This window comes from Camelus ferus, chromosome 3 (assembly GCF_009834535.1).
Source record: "Camelus ferus isolate YT-003-E chromosome 3, BCGSAC_Cfer_1.0, whole genome shotgun sequence".
Lineage (NCBI taxonomy): Eukaryota > Metazoa > Chordata > Mammalia > Artiodactyla > Camelidae > Camelus > Camelus ferus.
The window spans coordinates 104624594-104652076 of record NC_045698.1 but is presented as its reverse complement, the minus strand read 5'-3'; the positions used below and the strand labels follow the sequence as shown (position 1 = coordinate 104652076).

The 27483-nt window shown below is 40.1% G+C and overlaps 1 protein-coding gene across 6 annotated transcripts in view; it reads left to right on the top strand.

Moving 5' to 3' along the window:
- The window catches only part of HTR4 (5-hydroxytryptamine receptor 4), a 353363-nt gene that overhangs the window by 229998 nt on the left and 95882 nt on the right, over positions 1 to 27483 (top strand). For 3 of the 6 annotated variants that reach the window (XM_032477069.1, XM_032477072.1, XM_032477070.1), the window contains one exon: positions 17589 to 17661. In XM_032477069.1, the coding sequence (XP_032332960.1) occupies positions 17636 to 17661 (26 nt within the window). In that variant the 5' untranslated portion in view covers positions 17589 to 17635. Of the gene's footprint in view, positions 1 to 133; positions 709 to 875; positions 931 to 1029; positions 1168 to 17588; positions 17662 to 27483 lie in introns of those variants that run through there. The other 3 variants (XM_032477075.1, XM_032477074.1, XM_032477073.1) reach the window with 3 other exon arrangements.

Sequence of the window (27483 nt, the reverse complement as noted above, 5' to 3'; positions counted from 1 at the left end):
GTTTTCCATTCTGTCTCAGTTCCCCACAGATACTACAACTCACTAGTGACACATAGGCAGAAGCTCTGGAGAGACTCAACAGGACTGCAAGTTTATGGTCCCTATTTCTCAGTGAGGCTGGGCTCTGGCCTCACTACATGCTCAAGGTCACAAGTGGACAGAGCTAGGGGAATAGCCTTCCTCCAGAGCAGGGAAGCAAAACAATTATTGACAGGGTCACTTATGAAGACTTCAGTCAATTGAAACATTGGCTCTGGAAAACTTGGGAGTCTTCTGTTTAAGGGCCAACAGAGCTTACTCTGAACCCTGCTCCCAAAGGAGCCCTGCCCTGGCAGAGTCCGAGGCATGAGAAGGAAGCAGGCTGTACAGGGGTAGGATTTCCATTGGCGCGGACACCACAAGCGCTTTCAGTTTTCAAGTTTATTATCTCTCAGCAGAGGAGATGGGTACTCAGAGAGGTTAGCCCACTTGCCCAAGGTCACCCAGGAGCCAGCAGTGAGCCCAGGACTCGTTCCCTCGGATGGGCAGGGTTCCCCAGGAAGGCGTCCGCTGGCCCACCCCGAGGGGTGAGGTCCCTCTGGCCCTCGGCGCCCACTCCCCTGCGCGCCCGGCCGCGGCCCCGCCGACCCCGGCGTCCGGCGGCTGCGGAGCTCCCGGAGCCCCGCTCGGCCGGCCGCGAGGAGGACGATGCTCGGCGCGCACGCCCAGGTGAGCCGGCGCTGGGGTCCCTCCGCCCGCAGCCCTGGGCCTGCGCCTCGCGCCCGCCGGCCTCCCAGCGCGGGGGCTGGAGCCGGCACCCGAGGGGGCGGCGGGGAGGGCGCAGGCAGCGGCTGGGAGCGCAGCGGCGGCGACGGCAGAAGCTCGGCTCCGCGGCGAGGGGTGGCCGCTCCGGTCCGCCAGGGCGCCTCGCTCCCTCGCCTCGGGCGGCGGGTAGGTGCGGCGAGGGCGTGGGGGTCACGGCCCTGCGAGCCCACGTGTGCGCGGGAACGCGGCGGGGGCGGGGAGGCACGGCGGGGACGGCTGGGGGCTCCGGGCTCCGCGGACCCGGCTTTACCTCAGGGATGGGCTGCGCGGCGGCTCAGGCTGTAGGTGGGCTGGCGGGTTGTGTCGGACATGCCTCGGGCGTGGGACCGCTAGGGTTGCGGCTAGTGCCCGGCGCCGGTGTACGTAAGTACTTGTGAGACCGCCGGTGTGTTCGCTGGCTCTGTGAGGTAGTGTGTGTAAAGGGTGTGTGTGTGAGAGAGAGAGTGTGTGTGTGAGAGAGAGAGTGTGTGTGTGAGAGAGTGTGAGAGAGAGGCGTAACACGGGTTTTGCATCCATAACCGTGTGTGACCGGGTACATGTGTGGACCCTGTGGATGGTCTTGGATGTGTAGCAGAAAGAGTGTGCTCTGTGTGTGTGTGTGTGTGTGTGTGTCTGTGTGTGTGTGTGTGTGTGTGGCGAGATGTACATGTCCGGAGTGTGTAGCCGGCTGTGTGTGTAAGTGACCGCGAGTGTGTGGGCGCACTCTGCGCTGCATGAAGCGTTCGCGCGGAGGCTGCCAGTGCTAGCCAGCTTCCTGCAGTCGTCGTTCACAGAATCCCAGTCCCAGTTTCACATGCATTTCCCCTCAGCTTGCGACCCAGTGTGTGGCACTGTGCTGTAGTTGCCTTTGGAAGAAGCGGCTGGTGATACAGGGAAGTGGTGGCTGGCAGAGGTGAAGTCATGGCGAGAGCTCGTCTTCCTAGAGTTCAGTGTTGTGGAAAACGTTGGCTTGATTTCCCTTGGTCCGTTAAAATGAACAAAAAATGTTTCTTAGGGTACAGGTTAGGCAGGAACCAAAAGGTGGCTTTTGATGGAAGGACACTGGGGCAAGTTTGCTCTCCTTGCTGGAGGGAGTCCCTGGATCAAAAAGCTGTGGTAACCCTGGGGGCTGGGATGGGGGTGTTTGCCTAGTCCTCTCTGTGGAACTTCAGCGTCAGTGCTGAGGGAGGAGAGGTTGCTGCGCGCTGCTGGTGAACGCAGGTGATGAAAGGAAAGGACACTAGTGATGGATGCAGTGCCCTAGAAACAAGGAAAAAGTCAGGACAGGGGATGAGACTCATGGCGTTCTGAGGAGCAGGTCTCACGTAAAAAATGATGCGTGTAGAGGGGAGGGTATATATAGCCCAGTGGTAGACCACAAGCTTAGCATGCACAAGGTCCTGGATTCAATCCCCAGTACCTCCATTAAATAAGCCTAATTATCTCCCCCTACTCCCCCAAAAAAGTTAAGATAAAAAAAAATTTTTAAATGATGAGTGTGGAAAAAAATAGTAAAGAGGATTTGTATCATTTTCTAGTCTTTTTTTATCTTATGTTTATTTTTCCCTACGTGACTCGTATTTATTATAATTATTATTATATAGTTGATTGGCACATCATTTGAACTCCAGGAGAACTGTGGCATATCAACCTAGCAAGGAGCTTCGGAGAGTGTTGAGCCCATGATGAGCAGAGGTCCCAGGGCCCAGAAGACAGTGGTGCTCTTGAGTTTTCTGGATTTCACTCCTGAAGCACTGGTCTTTGGAGGGGCCACAGTGGCTTCATAACCACCAAATTGAATGTTTTCTTCAACTTGAGTTCTTGCAGACCTCCCTGACACTGTTCATCCCCTCATCTCTTCCCCCATCTTCACATGCTAAAGAACAACATCTGAAACCCAAAGTAAGTGACCAGCTACCCTAGACCACTTCCTGACTTTCCCATCTCTTGTTGAACCACCATCAACTCCCAAATCACCCTGGCTTGGAACTGAAGTTGCCTCTTTATTTCTCCTCTTCCTTTATCAGTAGCAGCGATAGCTTAATCAATAGGCAGGTCTTATCTGGCTTTCCTCAATACCTCTTGAACCTAATTTGTTTGTTTTTTATTCCCACTGCCACCACCTTATCAGGTGAGACCCATATTCAGGGATTTCCAGAGATAGAAACAGATCTGTAGACTGTGATCATTGAAAAAAGTCAAAGCAAATACACATAGGAATTCCTTGATATTATCACTGACTAATAAGTTTTTTCTTTGAACAATCTGGGCCTTGTGATGGTTGTAGCATTATCTGACCTAGATCAAGTCTCTCGGCCTTTCTTGGCCTTTCTAAATCTCAGGTTCTTCATGTGTGAAATGGGATGGTAGACTTCAACTAGAATCTAGTTGTTAGATCATTTCTAAGACTTTTTCCAGCTCTAGAATTCTCTTATCATTGATGTTCTTTTAACAAGAAACATTTCCCCCATTGCCTTATGGTTACCTTCCAGTATCTAACTATCTTAAAAAAAAATTTAGTTTGTCTTCAGGGAAAGAAACTAGGCAAAGGGGAGAGAATGAAAATGCTCTATTGACTTAGGTTTGTGGTTGAGGGTCAGCTGCACACATTGTCTTAGGGTTGAAAAGGTCTTAGAAGTCACCCAATTTCATCTCTCATCAAGTGCCAGAATCTCCCATATCATTGCCTTTTTGAAAATTGAAAAAAAAAAGTATGAAGTCTTACTAAGATAACTTCACACACAAAGTTGTAATTCACGGTTTCTCAAACCTCTGTACTATGATGTTTTGGGCTAGATAATTTTTTGTTGGGAGGGACTATCCTGTGCATAATAGGATGTTTAGCAGCATCTCTGGCACCCATACGGTGCCATTAGCAACCACCTACTGTGACAATCGAAAGTATCTCTAGACATTACCAGTGTCTCCTTGGGGGATGAAGTGCCCCAGCCTCACCAAATCCTGTTGAGAACCACTCTTGTAATACAAGCACAAGTTTTGGGGCCTTGTACAGAAAGACCTTACAACAAAGTGTTTTAATAGACAGATGAACTGCTGTGTTGCCAAGTGCTTTTCCACCCTCTTCCAACTTAGCCACCCTCACACATTTACCTTTATGCCTCCTGGTTTCTTACTGCCTTGTTGCTATGTCTGGAAATGCTCAAGATGCTGCTGAAGGCTGAGAAGTGTTTTAGAGACAATGTAATAATAATCCTAATAGCTCACATTAATCTAGCCCTTGTTATGTGCCAGGTACAGTTCTAAATGCTTTACATAGATGATCTCATTTAATCTTCATTAAGAGTCCTATGAGAAAGATACTTTTATTTTGAGGTAACTCAAACTTAGGTGGAATAACAAGCCCGAGTTCTCTCAGCTGTGAAATGGTAGAGCTGGGGTTGGGTTGTGTGCTCCAGGGTCTGTGTTCTGAATGCCCGCAGTCAACTGGCTTCTGTGAATGGGATCTTTATGTCACAGTGGGAAATGATCTTAAACATCATCTAGTTCAATTGTAGAATCAAGTCTACTTCTAGGAAGGCTAGAGACTACGAGGTTGGTAGTTGTGTTCAGCTGAAATAATGTGATTTCTTCCCTTTTTTGTCTTCCCATTCTTTGTATTCCAGTTATTCAGAAATAGCTCCAAGGCATACACAGAGTGAAAGGGATAGTGGCAGGGTTGGATAAATTGGGGGGAGAGGAGCTCAGGGAAAAAGAAGGATGGCAGAAAGGAGCAAAACAATTAAGTCCTCACCACATCTAAACTTTAGATATCACTTCTGTCACCAAAATTGCTTTGGCATATTTTATCAACACCCTACTTCCATATTCTTTTTGGCCTGCCCTTTCATTCTTCCATTCTGCATGCTGTTTTTATACTTTGAGGCAGTAGAAAGTTGTATGCAGTTGGATAGGGGACAATATAGTGTGATGTAAATAGCCACCAAACAGGCTTATTGGTAGAGCTAACCTTAAATATAGCCAGAGTAAGAATGACTACTGCACCAATTACTGTTAAGCTCAAAGATCCAAGGCAAGCCCTAAGAAAGTTGACTATTTCCTCTAAGACCCTATATCAACACCCAGATTGCTGGTCCCTGTTCCCAGAATTTCTGTTTCAGTGCTTTTGGGTTGAGGTCTGAGAATTAGCATTTCTAACAGATTCCTGGGTGGTGCTGATGCTGCTGGTCCAGGGACAACAATAGTGAACCACATGATTAAGACCTAATAACCAAATAAAGCTCACAATCCACCCCCTTGAGATTTTTTAAAATAAAGAGATATCTTATTTTTAAGATAACTCAACATTTGGATTTAGGAGAATCAATGGATAGAGCAAGATTGAAAGAACAATAATTGCTAGGGACTAATTGACATCTCTCACTAAGCATCTAAGCTTTGCCTCTCATTTTGAATTTCAGAAAAACCTTTGCTTTTTGTCAGTTATAGTATTTCTAGGTTGGAATAATTCTGATCTTAGATCTTTTCTTGTTCCGTACTTCCACCCTCCCCTACTGCTACCTCAATTTGGATAATAAAATTCCTCATTATTCACAGGATAATCCAAATAAAAGATAATTTAATATCTTGTCTACTGCCAGATAAATTCTGACTAGTCCATCCAGCTTTTGTTTCCTGTGGCTTTGTACTTTTTTTCCCTTTCAAATCAACATTAGCACAGTGAAGAAACCCAACAGAAACTCAAGTCAGAACATTGATGTAACTGATTAAATTTTTAAAAATCTCAATCAGAAAAGTTTCTTTTAAAACCAAATTTCAAATTCTGCAAACTCCTTCTTTCTTCTTGATTACCAGCACCTATTTCATTTTGCACGGCCACCCATCCTTCACCTAGGCAAGGTGACTCTTAAGTACTTGCTCAGAATGATTTAGTGATTCTGAAACTCATATTCAATTCAAGTAATGTTTATTGAATATGTACTACGTATTGTGGAGTTATATACACCTAGTCTTTTTTGATTTTTATATCAAACCCCTGAAAGAAGAGTTGTTGTTCTTGTTTACAGATGAGGAAGCCAAAGTCTGCAAATTTAAAGAACAACCTTGTGTTTTCAGAAGGCTAATTGTATTAGTAAATATTTTTTTTGTGTATACATAATAAAAGCCAGCACTTTCTTGCTTAAGCAAAAAGTGGAATTTATTGGAAGGATAATGGGGCTTCTCGTCAGTTCAAGGAACTAGACCCCAGGAAGGTTGGAAACCAGGTCATCTTCAGATAATTCAGCTCTGGGAGTTCACAGTCTTTTCCCCATTGCTGTATCATTAATGTGACATATTCTTATTAGTGTGTCTCTCCATTCAAATTCTTGAGAGACAGAATCGGATTGGCCCAAGGTCATAGCAGAGGTATAAATGCCAAGGTCTCACTCTTGTATTGTGGTGGGTATTCCCAGCACAAGTGATCTAGTGATGCTTTAATAAGTATCTCCTGCTGTCACATAACTAGTGTAGCAGAGACAGGATTTGAATGCAGGGTTGACTCGAAATCTGGTGCATTTCTCCTACCAAAGGAATAGTTGAGAGAGAAACACATTAACTTGACATGTAATGATGGCCACTCGCCTTTATTTTCAGGGTACTCCCATGTTGGGCATCCCCTGCATAGGGTCCTGCTGCTTCTGTTTGTGCATACCTCCTGGTTTCTGATACTTCTGTGGCTGCATTCTGGCTCCTCTCTGTCCATCTGATTTCTATGCCATGTGGCCTGGCTTCTCTTTCTGCTCATGCATGTCATGTCTCTGGCTCACCTGGCACAGCTCTGACTCACAGATTATAAGAGCTCTGAAGGCATTTATCATCTTGTCCCATCTTCTAACTGCACAGTAAATAATCATTACAAAAGTATGCCAATACCATGGGCATTGCTGAGAGCTCTATGTCTCATCCTACTTTTCTGACAACACTGTTGTTGCATTTTAAAATTTCCCAATATTTTATTGTTAAAAATGTTTAAGAGAAAAGTTCAAAGAATTATATAGTGAACATCCATATACTTAACACATAGATTCTACAATGAACATTTTACTAATTTTCCTTATCATATTTCTGTCTGTCCACTCTTCTATCCATTCATCAATCCATTTGGGGGATGATTTCAAAGTAAGCAGCTGTTTCTAATTCTCATTTTTATAATTGGGAAATTGAAACCAAGACAGGTGACATGACTTGCCCAAGATCACTCATGAGGAGGTGGTGGATTGAACACTGGCAATCTGACCACTTTTTTTTAACCACCAAACAGCATTGTATCTACTAGCAGGGGAGAGGGAAAGACTCTCTCAAGGTCACCTAGTGACAAGACAGTGACCAGCACCCAGGTCAGCTGATTCTCAAGCTCCCAAAATTTCCATTACATTGAGCATGATAGTTAGTCTACTTTCCAAGTAGAAGCAGCATTTCTCCTGCTCCACAAATATTTGCAGGTTTGGTGCTTTACAACCTACCCCAGATGTCTGGAAAGTATGATTTTTGATATAGATGATTTTACAAAACTAATTTACTCTTTCTTCCTTCTCAGAATTTTAGAAGTAGTTTGTAGAAATGACAGCCTGGGAAATTACCATTTTAGATAACTTTTTACAATATTCAGAGAACTTTCACATATGTTATCTTATTTGAACTTCATGAGTGATAGCAGATCTGCAAGACAGGTGGGCTGGATATCTTAACCACATTGAACAGCTGGAGACCTGGGGCTTATGGAAGCAAAATGAGGAACTCAAGAGTCATGTGGTGCTAAGAGCGAAGTTGGGATATGATAAAAAAAAATTATCATCTTTCAAGTGTCAGTAGACATTCTGTAGGTTTCAAAGAGCTATGTAAATAACTAATAAAATTAAGCTTGAAAAGTTGAGATAAGGGACTACTGAGATCTGGATCCTTAATGGGATAACTTAGTGGTTGAAAGGTCTGGGCTGTGGTGTGCCCTTGGACAATACCTCCTTTCTATGCTTACTTTCTTCATCTGTGAAATGGGGATAATTGCAGTTCTCCTTCATAACATGATGTGAAGATGAAATTAGGTAATGCATGTGAAGGTTTAGTACTTGTATGTGTTCAGCAAATACCAGTTATAGAAATGTGTCCTGACCACTCCCCTGCTTCCTCCCCAGTAGTCTTCTCTTCTGTGTTAAATGGGCCCCTCTAAAATCTATGGATATGATTTTATCTTTTCCCCAAGGGGTTTGTTTAGGAGCTGTTGGAAGGAAATTGTGGGCAGCAGTCTTCGGGGAGGTAACATCTTACTAGTCTAGTAAAGATGCAGATTCTGCTCAAGAATTTCCATCTAAGCCCTAAATAGCTCATGTCCTTTGAGATTGCCCTGGCATGCTTAATTGTATATGATAATCAGCACATGATATCTGAAGTAGAGAGTTTTGTATATACTGTTTTCTACTCCAGGGGGTTCAAAAGAAATAGAAAAGAGTGAAGACAGAAGAGGTAAATAACTCTGGCAGAGACCTTTCTTTTGGCATGCACAGCAAATAATGTAATCTTTGTCTCTTGGCTGATGAAGCATTTAAACAGATATGGGAAAACTATTAAAGAGGATTTCAGAAGGGCATGCTCACCTGGTGGATTGTGATCCAGCCTTGATATGTTTCCCAAACTGCTGTCTATGAATCATCTGTGCCAGAATCACTGGGACATTTGTTAAAATGCAGACTCCTGGACCTACTGATTCAAAAATGCTTTGAGTGAGGCACTTGAATCTGCAGTTTTGCAAGTGATTTTTAGGTATTCTGATGTTTGAGAACCACTGATATCAGCAGCATAATTCTGCAAGATCCTAAACACTATAATTTGGTGACTTAATTTAGATGAAATGCAAATTTTAGTTTGACCTTCTCCCAATTCCAGGTCTCTGAAGTCAGTGGTGATAAAACCTTTTGGGCATTATCAGGCTCAACTTTCGAGGGCTTGTTCTATAGAGAAGAGAAATAATTTCTGTAAACACATCCCAAAGTAGGAAAGATCAGCCCCCAGATGCATACCTGCCTTTGTGGAGAAGCAGAGTGGGAAACATCCAGACTCCAATGACTGGGGCACTGCGAAGCTGGAGACCACCTAGTTACAATAGCTGGCTAACATTACTTTGTGAACTTTCTGGGCACCTGCTTTATAAGTATTTATTTTCATTTGGTTTTTGCAATAATCTTGTGACATTGGTATTATGCTCATCCGGGTCACACAGAAGAGGCCACTGAGGCTAAGAAAAGTAAGTAATTTGTCCAAGGGCATACGAGCAATTGATAGAATGAGGACGGATTGCAAGGCTAATCCTTGAATCAGGGGCTGGCAAACTATTTGACTGACTGCCTATTTCTGTATGGCCTGCAAGTGAAGAATGATTTTTACATTTTGTAATCGTTGAAAAAATCAAAAGAAGAATACTATATTGTGACAAGTGAAAAACATATGAAATTCAAATTCCATAAATAATTTTATTGGAAAACAGTCATCTTCATTCATTTGTGTATTGTCTATGGCTGTTTTCACACTATAGCAGCAGAGTTGAGTAGTTGTGATAATGATGTTATACTTGAAAAGCCTAAGATATTTGTTAAATGGCCCTTTATAGAAAAAAAAAACAAAAAAAAACCTCTGCTAATCTCTGCTTTAAATCACTGTCAGCATTTCCTGAACTTCTTTCACCTTTGTGATTCTTGCCACCTTCCTGTGCCACCTGGAGCATTATCTGCATAGCACTTTTCTTTAGATCTATCGGTTTTCCCTAAATGAATTTATTTTACAAAGAAACAGTGTAAGTGTAAATGAGTACCAATTGCAAGAAATAGAAGATAACTGTAAAAATAAGTGCAATTTATCACACAAAACCATGTATGAGATTTCAGCTAAATAGTTGGAGCAGATAATACCACTGCTTCTCCCATTTTCCTGCAGATCCTCTCACTGTTTCTGTATAAACCACAGACTTCCAGTGATGAATCTCTATAATTTTTGGAAGGCTGCCCTCAGTCTGCTGAAATTGACTTTTATTACAAGCATGATGGACTGGAGGTGCCTGGGAATCCATGTCCCCCTGTGGACAACCCAAATGATGGGTGTGAGAGTGTCAGAACCCCAGTTCCCTCCCTACTTGTCCAGGGTAATTCTGAGGCATGTGTTTTACACTATTGCCCAGAGTTTCCCTGTGGGATTAAGCTTCGATGGCTTAATAACACGTTCCTCATTCCCTTTCCTATATCATTACTCCCCTGCCAGGGTGCCTGCACCTGCCAGATCAACTATGTGCATCTATTTAATCTTCACCTCAAGATCTGCTTCTTGGCGGGACCCCAGAAAGACAACAGTGTTTCTCACAAAAGACTGTGAGCCTTGAACCTGTTTATTATAAAAGAGAGATTACCAGATATCAGGAAGGACTCGAAGATAAACTAACACGTGAGTCCTTTTCTTCGATGTAAATAAGTGATTAAAATAGAAAATGAAAAGAGAACACATTTTTTACCATATGATTCGATGGTACTTAATGCTCTATCCACCTACTTCCTAATATCATGTGCTTTCTCCAGGAGGCATGAGAACCATACTTGGGAAATCTATGTTTAACCTTAAGGAGTGGCCCCCAGAGCAGCAGCATAGCAGTACCTGGGACCTTGTTAGAAATGCAAAACGTCCACTCTAAACCTACTGAATCAGAAACTTGGAGGTGGGGCCCAGCCATTGTGTTTTAATAAGGCTTCAGGTGATTCTCGTGCATGCTTAAACTTGAGAACCTCTGCTCTACGATAAACAGCCTCTATTTAGTTCTGTTCTCATTGCATTCCTGGATTTCATCAGAATTCAGAATCATCCAAGACTTGCTCCTTCCCCTCAAACGTGACTGACTTATGGTTTTCTGGCTCCTGTTCGAGCCTCCCACTGAGGTGGGTGGACCTTGTTGCTTGCCAAGGCACACAGGTCAGTAATTGGACAGCTCTGATGTTGGATGGTCTGTCTCACAGTGAGGCTCAGTTCTCTTGAGACTCCCACTACCTCCACTTTGTCGACACAAAGACAAGGCTAATTCCTTTCCTAATGGTCAAGTATAAACTTTCATATCATGTCATGCCATTCACTCAGCAGTGCCCTATGCCCTGTGCCTCTTTCCTCACAGAACATATGGCCATATCGAGAGTGAGACATTTGTCAGGTGATCAGAAAAGTAAATATATAAATAAATGCCTTCTGAATCATCTTCTTTTCTTCATGAATAGTCCAGATCCATATTTAATTGGATCTGGTTTCTTGTAGCTGCACTCTCCTCACCACATTGTTTGGCGGCGGCGGCGGGGGATTGCTTCCTTAAAAAAATCTGATTTCTAGAAATACTCTAGATATACTCCACTCAGTTCTACGTGGAATAGAAATTCATGTTCCCCCTTTACTTATAATCCATTTCCCCCCCCAAAGGCAGAGTGGGTGTGCCTCTATTGAAAACATCAGTTTTTTAATAAAGGAGCTAAAGTTCCCAGCTGAGAAATGTTTATTTACCTAGGAAAAATACTTTTCTTAGTTATTTTGAAAAAAGTTAAAAGCCATCTTGCATGCTAATTGTATATATCAGTATGGTGGTCCTTTAAGTGTAACTGAATTGGCGTCTGTATGGCTTTTCATTTATGGAAAGGAAACAGCTAGAGGCTTTTTATTTAGGACTAAAACTTTCTAGGTGACAGCACAAATGGCATATTGACCTCCAGCCTTAGAAAAAGACAGTTTCAATGAAGTTCCAGCCCTTGAAATACAGATTCTTTTTTTTTATGGTTTATACACATTTTCACTTGTGCACTACCTTCATTTAGGTGTCTGGATAAACAAATAATGTGATTTTTTTCAGGAGTAATTTATAGAAAGAAATTCTTTTACAGAGTATAATCAACTGATCGAGGTTAAAAAAAATTGCTGAGACAGGATCCTACAAATTCCAAATATCTTCCAGAAAGCAAAGTCCTAGTAAACAGCCAAGGAGAGCAATTTTTTTTCTTCCATTTAGTGAGAATTTGCACAGTTGCAAGTTTTCAGATGATCTAAGAGTTTTCTTTTTCCCCCTCAGTAAAGGTTACTGGGAAATCATGATGACCACGGGATGTAGAAGGCTAGTTTTGGGGAATGCTTGTGTGTTTGATCCACGTGAGATTGGGTGTTGTAGTACATCTGGCTGGTAATGGGTTAGGGCAGTGATGATGATGAGGTGATGAGACTAACAAGCATGTGACAGCTAACTCTTTGCAAATATCTGGCCTTAGTAAATCACACATTCCATTGTTCTTTTAATTCCACCTGCTCAGAAATGTCTGTGATCATGCTTGATAGATGGAGCCTGTTTGTGACAGTATATATGGATGGAGCTTGCATCCTTTTTTAAAATTGGAAAACCATTCAAAACACTTGGTCTTTGAGAAACAGAAGTAACATGAACTGTCACAGTCCTATACTTTTAGCTTTGGAAGAAACCCTATCAGTCATCAAAATCACATCTCTCATTTAGACATCCTTAAATAGTTACCCACATGCTGCCTACATACCTCCAATGACAAGCAACTCACCTCTTCAAAAGTTCTTTTAACTTCTGAGAAGTTCTAATTGAAATTTCTCCTTTTGCTCACCCTGCCCAACACCCTGTAGCCCAGTGGATTCTTCAGATGGAACAGTTGAGACCCAGATTGTAAACAGACTTTCTTAATAATGGGAACAGTGAGTTGGTAGCCAGACTGAGGGACTGTTGGCCCAGTGTTCCTTCCATTATGCCAAGCTCCCACCCTCAATTTGGCAATAAAGATAAATAATGTTTTACTTATTCTTGACACTTGTCCAAAGCAAAGATATTGGAGTATGCCCTTTGATGTAGAAATTTAACCCATGTAGGCGTTCTTGATAAAGAAACGTGGTCAATCCATGCACAGTTATGCATGAATATCCACCCATGCAGCCAAAACCAAAGAAAAAAACCCAAAGTGCAGCAACGGGAGCTGAGGTTATGACAAAGCTCCAGGTTGGCAAATGTTGGCAATGTACCAAACTACATTGATATTTCACTCCGATAGGTGGGGATTATTTACAGCTGAGCCCTGTGCTCATACTCTTCATAATAGAGATGCAACTACACACCTTCTGTTAACCATTAACTGCTGTTCACAGCAATCTCTCAGAGTATTCTAAGTTAAAGAACAAGGGTAAAGATGGGGTGTACTTACCTTCGGGGTTTGCCCTTTAGTTATTTAAAATTTGTAAGCTAGAAAACTGAGGGTTGGAACCAGCATTGGGTGACATAAAGAATTTGATCTCTTCCTCCTCCTTCTCCTTGTGTTTTAATGAAAGATCAGTCTCAGTGTATCTAACACAGGAAAGAAGCTCCAAGGAATCTGATGGAGTATGTTGCTATAGCTTTACTTTCGTGACAGATAAAGTGTTTTGAATAATTAGTGGCTTGAACTTGTCCTAGCCCTGAGAGAATACAGAGACCTTCATTTGTACCTCACATGGTAGAAGGGTTTGTTTGACTCCTTCTTTCAGCCCCTTCCCAGGACTTGCTGTGCTTTTTTTCTGGTTATGACAACTTAGGACTGAAGGAGACAAGGATACAGCAAGACTGTTATTAAAACACACATATACACACGCGTGCACACTTACCACATGCACACAAGGTTTAACTGAACTTTAAGTTAGCAGAACGTTTTGAAGTGACATAGCTTTTGTCTGAGCATAGGAGATGTTCTCAGTTGATTGTGTTTTTAATTAACTAGGTAGTGTTTTGTTAAGGAGTTAGAAATATAAGTATGCAAGATAAAGGCGTGATTCCTTGCACACCCTTGTCACTCTGAGCCATGCTCCCAGCAAGTGATGTCCCTATAATCATGGCTCTGATTAGATATCCCTGGTGAGCATAGCAGGCAATAGTGGACTATATTCAGTGTATCAATTCAGGGTAGATACTAGTCACCAGCTTTTTTTTTGTTGTTACTGTTCCTTTCTCTCTGACTAAAAAGCATGTTCTCACTGGCTTGTTGAATGGCAGTCATTTTAAATTTGTTCATTGACTTTCTATGGCAAAAATATAACAATGTACATTGCTGTGAATATATAGTTTTTCCCTTGTTGTAACATTTTCAAATGCAGTGTCAATGAGATGAACCTTTAGCTAGCTTTTAATTGATTTTTATAGTTCCAGCTTTCCTTTCTTCTAATCTGTGTATAGATGCAATATTGATTTTCTTGTATGTAAATCAGAATTCTTTGGATTTCAGATAATGGCTGGATCCCAACTCAAAATGGCTTACAGAGGAATAAAAAGAATTTGTTGGCTCATGTATTTGGGAAGTTCAAGATAAAAGCATCTTAAGATACTGCTAGATCTTAAGCCCTATGTTTTTTCATCAGGACACGGCATTCTTTATGTTGCAACTCTGTTTTCCTTTGAGTGTTAGCTTCATTCTCAGACAAGTTCTCCCCACAAAGTGGCATTGATGGTCATCAGCAACTTTGAATTGAAAGTCTGTAAGTTTAGCAACACCAGGGGAAAGACTTTCTGTAGCAAAAAATCTCAGGACTGGCATTAGTAGTCTAGCTGGAAAGTTAATGAATCCTTGTGGCCAGAGAATGGTCCATTCTGATTGCCCAGTCCTGATCATGTGCTCATCACTGGGCTTGAGGCCGGGGAGGGGTTCCACAAAGGAAAAGCAAGGCACTGATCTCAGAAAAAGAGGAAATAAATGGTCAGCATAAAATTAAAGCAAATGTTCACTTTCATGAGGACATTGCCTTGTTAACAGTGGATGCAAGTGTGATAAGATGACAAGAACTATGCAAAATAAATCTTGAGTTTTGAAATTCACAGCCCTGGCTTCCCAGTGTGGTCAAGTGCTGGCTGTGTGACTTTGGCAAGTCAGTTAACCTCTCTGACCCTTAGTCTTTTCATCTAACAATAGAGATAAAGACTCAGAAATTGGAGGAGGAGGAAAAGGACAGTATTTGGCACTTGTTAACTCTTAGTAAAGAGTAACTAAATAAGATGAACTTTTATTTTTATATTTTTAGAAATTATAATATTGTATTCTGGTGTGGTCCATATATTACCTCCCAGAGGGAAAATTACAAACTTTCAAACCTCAGTTTCCTCATTTGCAAAACTAACTAATTACTTAGTTGACTCAGCAAATATCTATGATGAGAATACAATATGTCAGGTATTTTTCTAGGCACTGAGGACATAATAGTGATCAAGATACAATTATGCCCTCTTGAAACATATTTTAATGGGGGAGACAGATAAAATAAAGAAGCAATGGAATATATATAATGTGTGTATTAGGAAGAAAAAAATAGAATGGATACAGAGGACAGAAACTTTCAGAAAATGAGGTCTGATATTTTACTTAGGTAGTCAACGAAGTGACTTTTGAGCTGTGTCATTTCATTAAGGAAGTGAGGTAGAGTTCCAGGGAGAGGAAACATGTGAAAAGGGCCTGAGGTGAGTGCCTGCTTTGATGGTCAAGGAAAGCAGCAAAACCAGTGAGCAAGAAGGCAGCGCAGGGGTGGGGCATGGCTACAGCTGAGATTGGAGAGGAGCTGTGGCCGGATCATGTAGGGTCTGGTTGCCTATGATAAGTTTGGATTTTATTCTAAGTATAGAAAGTCACTAGAATTTTATACAGGCAAGAAATGATCTGATATACATTAAAAAAAATATTCTGGCTACTGTGGGGAAAAGAGATGATCGTGGAGCCTGCAGGAGTCGAGTTAGGAGAGTTTGGTGGTATTCCAGTGAAAGGAGATGGTGGCTTGGACCAGGTGCTGGATTTGGAGGTAATGAAAAAAAGTTAGGATTGAGAGAGAGTGAGTTTGCTGATCGTTTGGTTGGAGGATGTGAGAAAAAGATAGTGTTTGGTTTGAGTAACTGGGTAAATGGAGAAGCCATTTACTGAGATGGAGAACAGTAAGGGAGGAGCAGGTTTCTGTGTTGGAGTGGGAAGTAAAGAATTCAGTTTGAAATGCTTTTTAATCATCCAAGTTGAGATGTGACATGAATCTGGGAAAGGTTTAGGCTAAAGCTATGACTTTGGGAATCTTCAGTGAAGAGGCTGTATTTTAAGCCATGGAAATGGATGTTTTCTGTTTGTTATTTTTTGCTCTTGCTAGAAACATGGCTTATTTATATGTTCTGCATTAGGACGCTAGCTAGCGAAAAGAGGTAACTGTATTGTTATGATTAAAATAGTACATTGCCTAAAATGGTCAACCATCTTGTTTCCTATGAGGATTTTCAGGTTATTTTTTTTCTTAAACCCCTTTTGAGGGTGGGTAATCATATCCCTTTGAGAATCTAGTAAACTCTTGAGAATCATCTGCCTAGGGGAAAAAAAAAAACATGTGCACATGCATCATCTCACTTTGAGAATGATGTTAGGTAGAGGATGACAAAGGGTGGAACCCCATCACTTCAGTAGTTAGAGCTTTGTACTTATGTATTTCAAACAGAAGATTATTCCAGACTCAAAATGTAAAAAAGATAGAGCTGCTTTGCTTGAGGTCTGGGAAGGGGATTGAGTCCTGTAGACAGAGCCTTCCTCTCACCTGCCACAGACTCTGAAATGCCCATGGCAGCCCATTTTAATCTTAGAGGCTTTAAAGTATAAAACTGAAAAACACAGGTCTGCATCCTTTCCAGCTCTGGTGGCCTGCCAGTCTCTTCCTGGCTGCCAGACATATATGTGTGGTTCACACTGACCAAGGAATCCAAGGGTCCAGGCTGAGTTTCCTGGTTCTGTTATGTAGATAAATAGATTTACAGTTTCTCCTTGGTAAGATTTGATTAGAAAACCAGCAGATGGAATTATAGAATCTCAGAGCTGGAAGTGAACCCAGAGATCATCTCTTCCCATCCTTTCTGATTATTGAGAAGTGGATAATGAGGCTCAGGAAGAGAAGGGGACTTGCTTAGGGTAACCTCAAAAGAAACAGACTGAACTCTTCCCCTGTATTCTCTGATTCACCATGTTGTGGGAAAGTGTAGTGAAAAACATAGGAATTCTGAAAGATGAAGCTGCACAGCCAGTTAAGAGTGCTGCCTTGGCGTAGATCAGCGAGTGCTCGTCCATTAAAGAGTGTAAGATCTTCTGAAGGTCTATGCCAGAGGAACTTTCATTAGTTTGAAACTTAACTCCTCTTCAGTTTGGAGTTCTTAGCCTGAGATTCATGGAGGGGCCTCCAGGAATTGTGGGCTCCCCAGAAAGTGTATATGCATGTGCACGCACATCTATTGTATTTTTCTGGAAAGACGGTTCTCAAGAGTTCAGTAGATTCTCAAAGAAATATATGATTACCTACCCTCAAAAAGAGTTTAAAAACAACAAAAACAACCTGAAAATCCTCATAGGAAAAAAGATGGTGGACCATTTTAGGCAGTGTACTGTTTTAACCACAACAATATAGTTACCTATTTTCAATAGCTAGTGTCCTAATGCAGAGCATATAAATAAGCTATGTTTCTGGGAAGAGTAAAAAATAACAAATAGATTAAATGTGGAGTAAAAAGAAATACCTGTATGTTTTAATCTCCAGGAGATTAGTCAAATGTAAAGAAACTTTTTGCAACACTCAGCTGTGCCATACCTCAGCATACCCATAGCTTTTTGCTGTGGTATTGCTTATTAAATACTTTCCCAACACCCTATAAAAGTCCTAGTAAGTAGGAAGCAATGATTATTTGGCATTTTTTCCTTTAACAGGGACTTTTATTTTCCTACATTGCCTTCTTGTCTAACCTCTTTCTTATTCCCCCGTTATAGGACCCTGTGGGCACTGAGATCCAGTTCACCCATGCCTATTTCCTGTAATGGACGAACTTGATGCTAATGTGAGGTATGTTACATTTCTGTATATATATAGTGCTATCAATTATGGTCATTTGAACTACAAGGCCTGTGAAAAGTCTGTTGTAGTAGAGTTACAAAGCTAGTAGATATGGATTTTCTTCAGCATTTCGTGTATAATCATGAGTGTTTAATCGTGATTATAATGCTTTAAAATTTCTGTTTAAATGATAAGTATAATACAGTTATAATTGTCTCCAGATGCCCATACTAACAGTCTGCATTACGGGAGATGCTGTTAAATGCAAATAGATTTTCATCTCTGTAATAGGAAGAAAGAAGATGTATTTAAATAGGGTAAAAATAGTGTAAGAATATTTATCTGTACCTCTAAATTTCAGATACACATTTGAATAGCTTTTTATAACAGGTTCTAGTTTGCCACTTTTCTTATCAACCAGGTCATTGTGACATGATGGTTGTATGGTATAGTTACATAGAGCTAAGTGGCATTTGTGTTGCTTTGTTTTCCTGTAATTTCCTGCAACCCTTGGAGATCAAATAACAGGATGGCTCCTAGGGAAGCTTTTTCTTTAGAGGCTTGCTGCATATTATTTGGCACAACCAAATTATATGAAGAAAATTCTATTCAGTAAGACTTACATGTTATGAGTTGGCCTTTGATGCTGAGGATTACCTATAGATATCAATAGCTGGAAAACCTCAAAAAATACATTCTTGGTGTAGTCACAAGAGCAGTTTTGTTTTTTTTTTCCACTTGAGACCTGTAGGAAAGCACATTTCAGGAATAGATCAGGGACACTGTGCCTCTGTGTTTGATGTAGGAGAACACTCTGACAAACAGAGCTGTCGCATTTCTTGACAGAAACTCTAGTGTAATGTGGCTGGAGTTGCAAAGATGTACTTTCACTGCAGCCTACGGGTTCCTTAAGGGTAGAATGTGTCTCATGAATAATCCCTGGCACATGGTGGGTATGCAGTAAAGAGTTATCGATCAGCCAGTCATTGTGCTACATGTATCTCAAATCAGTGATGCTTTAGTACACCTAGGTATACACAGAGACGCTATATTCAGCACTAAAATATTCAAAATAGAAGCACTGTGAACTTTTTAATTTACCCAACGCATTGACTTGGTGCAGAGTTTTAGCCTGTTGCCACATGCTTAATTTCCCTCTGAAAGTTTGTGACATTATTTGCACAGAGAAAGCATAGTGAAATCTAGAAAAATCTCCACTTTATTTTTTGTTAATTGAAAGTGAGCAGTGTCAACGGTGGTAAGTTTATGAAATTGTTTTAAGATTCAGACACTGAATCAAACTGGGTCAGTTGGTAAAAAATGCACTTCTTTTTGGATAATTCAGATAGTATGATCCCTAACGTTGATAGCTTTTCAACATTTATTTAAAGCAGCATTGGATTTGAATAGCAGAATACAATTCAATTAAATGAACATTAGCTGATCTCCTGGGTGCTGTGGAACCATAGTGTAGGATACATGATAATATCACTCCCCAGAATCTTGTCTCTGGACCATCCTCTCTTTTAGATTTCTAACCTGATCCCATCAACATATGTTCATCCTCACCCACTCCTCTCTACCCACAATATTAGTAATATGCAAATGCCACAGACTTTCCACCTGTTTCCTTCTCAGCCCAGCCTCTGGGTGTCCATAATAAAGGACATTTATTTACCAAATTGTGATGCATGGATCACTAATAATACATAGTGATTTTAGGTGGTATATGAGTGTCTGTTTTATTTTTAAGTAAATATTTATTTTAGGATAACCTTTTGGTGGTGAGTAATACTATTTTGCCACTGATAGTAGTGAAATAAAGTTTCTTTTTAAAATACATTTACTTAAAGTTTTATTTAAAGAAAAATATTATACAGTAGGGTAAATTATATTTATCATGTTGTACTTATTTATCTTATAACTGGAATTTTGTATCTTTTAACTGCCTTCATCCTTGCTAAGAGAGTAAATCCTAAGAGCTCTTTGCACAAGGGAAAAAAAATACATATTCTTCTATTTCTTTAATTTTAAATCTATATGAGATGATGGATGTTCACTGAACTTAATGTGGTAATCTTTTCATGATGTGTGTAAGTCAGATCATTATGCTGTATACCTTAAACTTACACAGTGCTATATTTCAATTATATGTCAATATCACTAGAAGGAAAAAAGAAAATATTACATAATTTAAAATATTCATTAATAATGTGAAAAAACACAAGGGTACTATACAAGTGACTAGGGTCCAGAAATGCATGTTCTAGGTATAACTAGATAATGTAAAATTTTTTTTAACATTTTTAAATGAACATTTAAAAAAATTCTATTTTTTATTGAAGTATAGTTGATTTACAATGTTAGTTTCAGTACAGCAAAGTGACTCAGTTATTTTTTATATATATATAAATATATACATACACTATATAAATCTATTCTTTTTCAGGTTCTTTTGCATTATAGGTTTTTACAAGATAATGAATATTATTCCCTGTGCTATAGGGTAGGCCTTATTGGTTATTTATTTTATATACATTAATCTCAAACTCCTAATTTATCCCTCCCTCCCTTTCCCCTTTGATAATCATAAATTAGTTTCCTATGTCTGTGAGTCTGTTTCTGGTGTATAAATAAGTTCATTTGTATCATTTTTTCTTAAGATTCCACATATGAGTGATATTGTATGATATTTGCCTTTCTCTGTCTGACTTACTTTACTTAGTATGATAATCTCTAGGTCCATCTATGTTGCTGCAGTGGCATAATTTCATTCCTTTTTATGGCTGAGTAATAATCTATTGTGTGTATATATATATATATGTATGTGTATGTGTGTGTGTGTGTATATATATATATATATATACACACACATATATATATGTATATATGTATATATATATATACACACACACCACATCTTAATCCATTCATCTGTCGATGACCATTTAGGTGGCTTCCATGTCTTGACTATTGTAGATAGTGCTGCTATGAACATTGGGGTGCATGCATCTTTTCCAATTAGAGTTCCCTCTGGATATATGCCGGGAATGGGATTGCTGGATCCTATGGTAATTCTATTTTTAGTTTTTGAAGGAACCTCCATACTGTTTTCCACAGTGGCTGCATCAGTGTGCATTCCCACCAGCAGGGTATAGGGTCCCCTTTTCTCCTTATCCTCTCCAGCATTTATTATTTGTAGGCTTTTGAATGATGGCCATTCTGACTGGTGTGAGGTGATACCTCATTGTTGTTTTGATATACATTTCTCTAATAATTAACGATACTGAGCATCTTTTCATGTGCCTGTTGACCATCTGTATGTCTTCTTTGGAGAAATGTCTATTTAGATCTTCTGTCCATTTTTTGATTTTTTTTTTTTAATATTTAGCTGTATGAACAGAGGTCTTTTGCCTCCCTAGGTAGGTTTATTCTTAGGTATTTTATTCTTTTTGATGCGATGATAAATGGGATTGTTTCCTTAATTTCTTTCGGATATTTTGTTGTTAGTGTATAGAAATGCAACAGATTTGTATATATTTACTTTGTATCCTGCAATTTTGCTACTTTTCTTTTAACCTTCCTACTAGTTTGTGTGTGGATGATTTCCTACCTTTACTGTATCTTTGTCTTTATCAGTGAGCTTTTCCATTTTGTAATTTTCTTGTTTCTAGTTGTGGCCTTTTCTGCTTAGGGAAGTTCCTTTAGCATTTATTATAAAGCTGATTTGGTGGTGCTGAATACGTCTAGCTTTTGCTTGTCTGTAAAGCTTTTGACTTTTCCATCAAATCTGAACAAGAGTCTTGCTGAATAGAGAGTATCCTTGGCTGCAGGTTTTCCCCTTTTATCACTTTAAATATATAGTGCCATTCCTTTCTGGCCAGCAGAGTTTCTGCTGAAAAATCAGCTGATAGTCTTATGGGAGTTTAAAAGAGGTTATTTTTATGTTGCTTTAGAAGTGTAAATGAGATTAATACTCAGCTTTATTGCTTGACTGATACAGTGGTGATTATTCAGTTAGCTTTAGATTAGATGAGGAGCGCAGTGACTGTGAACTAGTACTTACCCTGTGATGGAAACCTCTGCGCTTCATGGGGTCCCAGGGGACCTCAAGGCGAAGGATGATATTTACGTTTCTAAAACAGTGGTTTCTTGCAGTGTGTGAAATTTGCTGGTTGTGGCACTAAACCAGCAATCCTCTACGTGATGTTACACTATACAGCTTCCAAAGTGCATATACCACAATGATTTCAACTGGCAGCATCACAGTTTGGGAAATTCAATTTTATGGATTCAAGTCTTGGCTTTCCCACTTACTAGCTATATGACTCTAAACTAATTATTTAATCTCTTGGAACCTTAATTTTGGCATATGAAAATGGGTTTTTTTAATAAGGATTATAAGTAATGTAGTAATACTGTTAACATAGTATCTCAGACATATATGTAATGAACAAATAAGTAAATGCTGTCTTTAGTGATCACAATAATTATGAGATAGATTTTTATGACCCCTAGGACTGCTAATTAATTTCTGCACCCCATCAGTTTCTTGCTTGCTTAAATTCAGTGTCCATTTGATTGGCTGACATTATTAATCGGTGTTAAATTTTTTGACCATCTGTCCCTGAGTGTGCCCATTCTGTGTTGAGGAAACTGAGGCTCCCAGAGGTGATCGAAGACCTTCAGTGTGGGAGCTGATAAGTGGCATAATTGGGATGAGACCACTGTTACTCTCTAATCTGTTCAGCACTGTTTACTCTGCAGCTTCCATGAACATGGATCCACTCCTGTTTGGTAATTGGAGGATCTAGGATTCCGTTCTGTGTCTTTTTGACTCAGTCTTGTGCTCTATTCAGTAAAGCCAGCTCTCCTTTATATACAATGCATCCCGTGATTGATGATCCTTGTTTAGAGGAAAACACCTCTGACTTGTTTCTTTCTGCTTCTGAGTCTATCAATGTCCAGTTGGGAGAATAGAGGCTGCTTAATATATTTCAAGCAAAGGGAGGTTTAATGCAGAGAACTGGTCACAGAGCTTCCTGAAAGGGCAGGAAGAAAGGGATGTTAACCAGAGGTCATGAAGCTTCATGGATCTGCTGGAAGCCCATCATTTTTGTTGCTTAAGAATCATTCACTGCTGCCCTTACTGCTAACGGCACCTCTAGATACTGGAGAAAAACGATTCTTGTCCCCTCTCACAATCCAGTTTCCCATTCTGAGCATCCTCTTTGGAAAACATAAGAAGCTAATGGGCAAGGAAGTGTGGAAAATGTAGTTTTCAGGCTTCCACCCTCTCCGACTGAGATGAGTGCCATCATCCAAAGCCATGTTTCTAGTAAGAAGTGAAGACAGTGTTTTCACCCAAGTTTGCTTGATGTCAGAGTCTGTTAAGTTTCACAGTTTACTTGTGCAAAGATTTCTGTGTTGTAGAGTGTCTGTTACTCTACATTTTAAGACTTGGGTTCCCAAACTAAAGGCCTGGCAGGTAATATTTGTTTGGCCTGTCTAGGTTTTCAAAAATTGACTTAAGTGCCTATGGGCAGGAAGAGCATTCTCAAGTTTATTAGAGTGATAATGATTCCTATTGTCTGCAAAGAAAGCATTACATTACCTTTCACAGCCATAATGTCCAGCTAGTCAGGGATTTCGATCTGCCTACCACAGCCTTGGAGGCTTTTTATTTTATCACTTAAATTTTGAAAATAGTGATAAGAATCATCTCCAATTTTATAGGCCATATTATGACATTTAGTACCTGCTCTTTTCTCTCTGGAGATTTGTTTTATTACCATTTAGCAAATAGGATTTTGTTGAATTAAAGAACTTTTTTTCAGTTAAACAATTGAACAGGTTTCTAAATAAATACCTGTTAAGTGATTACCATTTTATCAGTCAGGTAATGATGTTCAGGCAATGTTCTTATTTGCATTTCTAAAGAACTGTAAGAATAATCTTTTTTTCCATTCTCTTCTGCCCACTCACTTGCTCCTTAATTTACAATGGCTTTCTTAATCTCAGTGCTTGCAAAAGGTTTTATACAAAGTACTCAGCCTTGAATGTTCAATACTATCATGCCTTGTGCATCACAGATATAGATGCATATTTTCTGTAAGGCCTCACTATCAACAATGTAACTGACATTTTTAGCCTCACCTTATCTCAAATGTCACCATTGTTCATTATGTATAATTATTGCAATCCAAACCCTTGAAAGTTGAATACAAGAAAAAGTCCATGTGTAGATAATACAGCACTACAAAGTCACTTTTTAGATCTGAAAGAAAGGCAACTTCTCAGCATTTGAAAAATAATGGTAAAAGTAAATGAAGAAAACTAGATATAGAAGGCCTAGAAATACAATTGTTCTACACAGATGAAGGAAAAGTCATGTCAGATATTTTGGGAGGATGACTCTGTCTGAGTGCAGGCTGAATTATGGTGGATGCCAGGAGTCAGGGGCTCAGAGAGGCTGGACACTGTTATACTTGTCCAGGGGACGGTGGATGAGGACTGGAACTAGGATTGCAGGAGCAGGGATAAGAGGAAGAAGACACAGACTCTAGAGGAAGTTAGGAGATAGAATTCATGGTAGAAGGTGACTAACTACATGGAAAAGAGGAGGAGGACATTTTGAAGGTAACTGTGGAGGAGTAGGGTGCCTAGAGAAATAGAGCATTGTTTGGAGCTGGTGGAGACAGAAAATTGTGAGACATTCTGGTGATAAACATCTAATAGAAAGTTAGCTAAACTGATGTGGAGCTCAGTGGGGAGATGTTTGGGGGAAGATTCTGATCCCATCTACTGCATGATGGAGTGAATGGATTAGAAATTGACCCCAAAAGCTCTAACGATCTGCTAGACAAGGGGAAAATGAACATAGCTCCCCAAATATCAACACCAAAGAGACTGCTTTTATATGAAGCTTCTTCCTTCTTGTTCAGGGATTATTTCATTCTCTAACTTGCAAGTAATAGGGAAGCTTTGCACAATTAGGATGTGTGTAAGCTACAACTATGACCCTACTGAATTTCTAAACTCAGAAAGCTTATGGGAGCAAGCAACCTGCTGTATACACCCTTAGATAATCTGGAAATACTAAATCATTTCCTTTGTACTTTCATTTCTAATCAGTGTGATAGTGGGAATTGAGTCTAGTATTTTTCATGGTAAATAAATTATTTATGACTCATGAGGGTTATGATATAAGAAATGCATGATATTTGGAAAATAAATAGTGCATTGATTAGTATGAGTTTTAGACAGGCTATAATAATTAAGGGTTTCAACCATTGTTGTGCTTTAGTAGTGGGCAGGGCAAAATCCCCTCCCTAAAAGGAGATGTTTTGGTGGCTTGTCTTGGGATTGAGCTTAATTTTGTCATTGCATCACTGACAGAGATTTGAAAACAAATTGAGTTGCCCCAGAGAATTCTAAGAATCAGGAAAATTGTGCCTGATTTCTGTTTGTAATTATAAACATGTTATTTTCTATGATTGTGTTACTGATGGGCTCGCATTACCGGGTTTGACACTTCTAATTGATGGTAAGAAGTAGCAGCCAGCCAGTCTTCTAGCATGTTGAGAGATTTTATAGGCCTCCCAGGTCAGTTCTCTGGGCAATCAGCCTGAGGTCAGGGTTATGACTTTCTACACTAGTGAAAGAGGGATTGGCTGTGGGTAAAGATCAGCTTTGGAATTCGGAAAGCATTTGTGGGAACAAAAACAGAAGAGAAAAAGGTTCAACCCACTTCAGGAAAAAACTTTACTTCTAAGAACCTCACTTTAATTGTTTGCAGGAACATTGGGGCTGCTAATTAAAAGCAGTGAGGTTGAAAGGTATTTAAAATATCTCATCTAGTCAAAAAACCCTAAGTGGTTAGTCATATTTTTTAAAAATTTGTAATTCATATTTGATTAACTGTGACATGCTTCTATCCAATTATGCTGAACTGATGAGGTTTTACTCTGTGAAAAAGAAAAATAACTAGTAACCTTTTTATGCCAGCTTAATTTTAGCACTGTTTTATTTAGAATTATGTAACCTTGACTCTGCAACCCTCTTCTTCCCTCCCTGTCATTTCTGTCGTTGTCATTAGACCTCACCGTTGCTATTCTGAGCGATTGTCATCATCATCAAACTCCTTTCTTGACTATGGCTGTCCTACCTCCAATCCATTTGGCAGATGACTGGTCATCTTTCTATAGCTTATGTCTGATCATGCCCATCCCCTGTCTTTTGTCAACTTCCTACTCAAACTTCAAATTCAGACTTAATCTACCACAGAACCTCAAGCCTTCCAGACCTCCCCTCGAGCACCTGGACCTCTGTGTACAAACTGCTGTTATTCATTGATTGGACTTAATGTGGCTGATATTTAGCACACTATCTGGCATATTATAGTGTTGGAGGAATTTAACTAAAATTGGGAAAGCCTTTATATTTCACTTGATAACTCATTAGGCATAATCTCATCATCACTGAAAAACGATCACAGACAGGTTTGTGTCCAATAGATGTTAACAGCTACCACCTCTAATTCTCCTCCATCCCCTCATACCCTGAATTTCATTTACAGTTACGGAGTTAGAGGCTATGGATTTGGAGAGGAGATAGGAAGAAGGGAAGAACACCAGTTCTCTATTTGAAGTTGAAAAGATGTCTCCTGTGGGGGGGGCTATTTACCGATTTCATGGCATGAGAACTCTAGTGGCAATGTAGGTGCCCCCTTTATTTTGCATCCTTTACCTGGAATAGGACTCTTTTGCAGTGATGCCACCTCCAACACCATTGTGCTATGTCTAGCTAATAGGTGTTGAGCACTCAATAGTGTAGGTGCTATGCTAAACCCTATATAAGTATTGTCTCATTTATTCCATGTAACAATTCTATGAAAGAGGTGCTCTCATCATCTACATTTTATGGGTAGTCACATTGACACATAGGAAGGTTAATTAACTTTCCCAAGTTCTTACAGCTAATACCTGCTGGAGCCAAGGATCTAAACCCAGAAGGTCTGACTCCTGAGCTCGGTCTCCTGATTCCTGTACGGCAGCTCCCTCGGTACCTCTGTACCACGGTAGTGCATCACTGATGCCAGTGTTATTACACCAAGTCCTAAGACCACCGTTACTCATTTACTTCTACAAATTCTACTGCTCCAACTATTACTCTTAATTCTATTATTTCTACTGTTTCTACCACAACTATGAGTTCCTATTAGTTCCTTTGTTCCAAATGCTATGCTAAGTGCTTTATCGACAGTGCCTTGTGCCACTGGGGCACAATACAGACGGCCAACTCTGAGAAAGAGAGCCTGTTTCATCTCAGAGAGAGGAGCCCATGTGCCCTGTGATCAGGGCCCTCCAAGGATATTAAGACCCTTTCAACAGGCTTTCTGTTTCTTTTTGATGGCCTCATTCTCCTCATCTCTAATAAGAAATCTGCTGGCTGTGTTACTTTTGTCCTCTTTTTTCCATCCTCAGATGAGACTGAGATCAGCTGAGGACCTAGAATGTTAGCATAATTATAGTCCTTCAGAGACCTTAAGAGAGTTGAAGCCTCTCCCACATATCAGAATTCCCACTGCAGCGTCCTAGAGCGTAGACACCTGCTTCTGCTTGAAAATTCCAGTCCTCTTTTTAAGTATGTCCAGATGACTGGTTAAATTGGACTTAGCAATCAATTCAATCGAGATTATTAGGTATTTCAGTGAAGAAAAGCAATTGTGGTGAGATGGTGTCAAATTATGCAATATTTTAATAGTTAAGTCTGGCAACAGGTTTTATTTTATAGCTGTTAAGTTTGTCCTCTGCCCCTTTACTCTTTCAT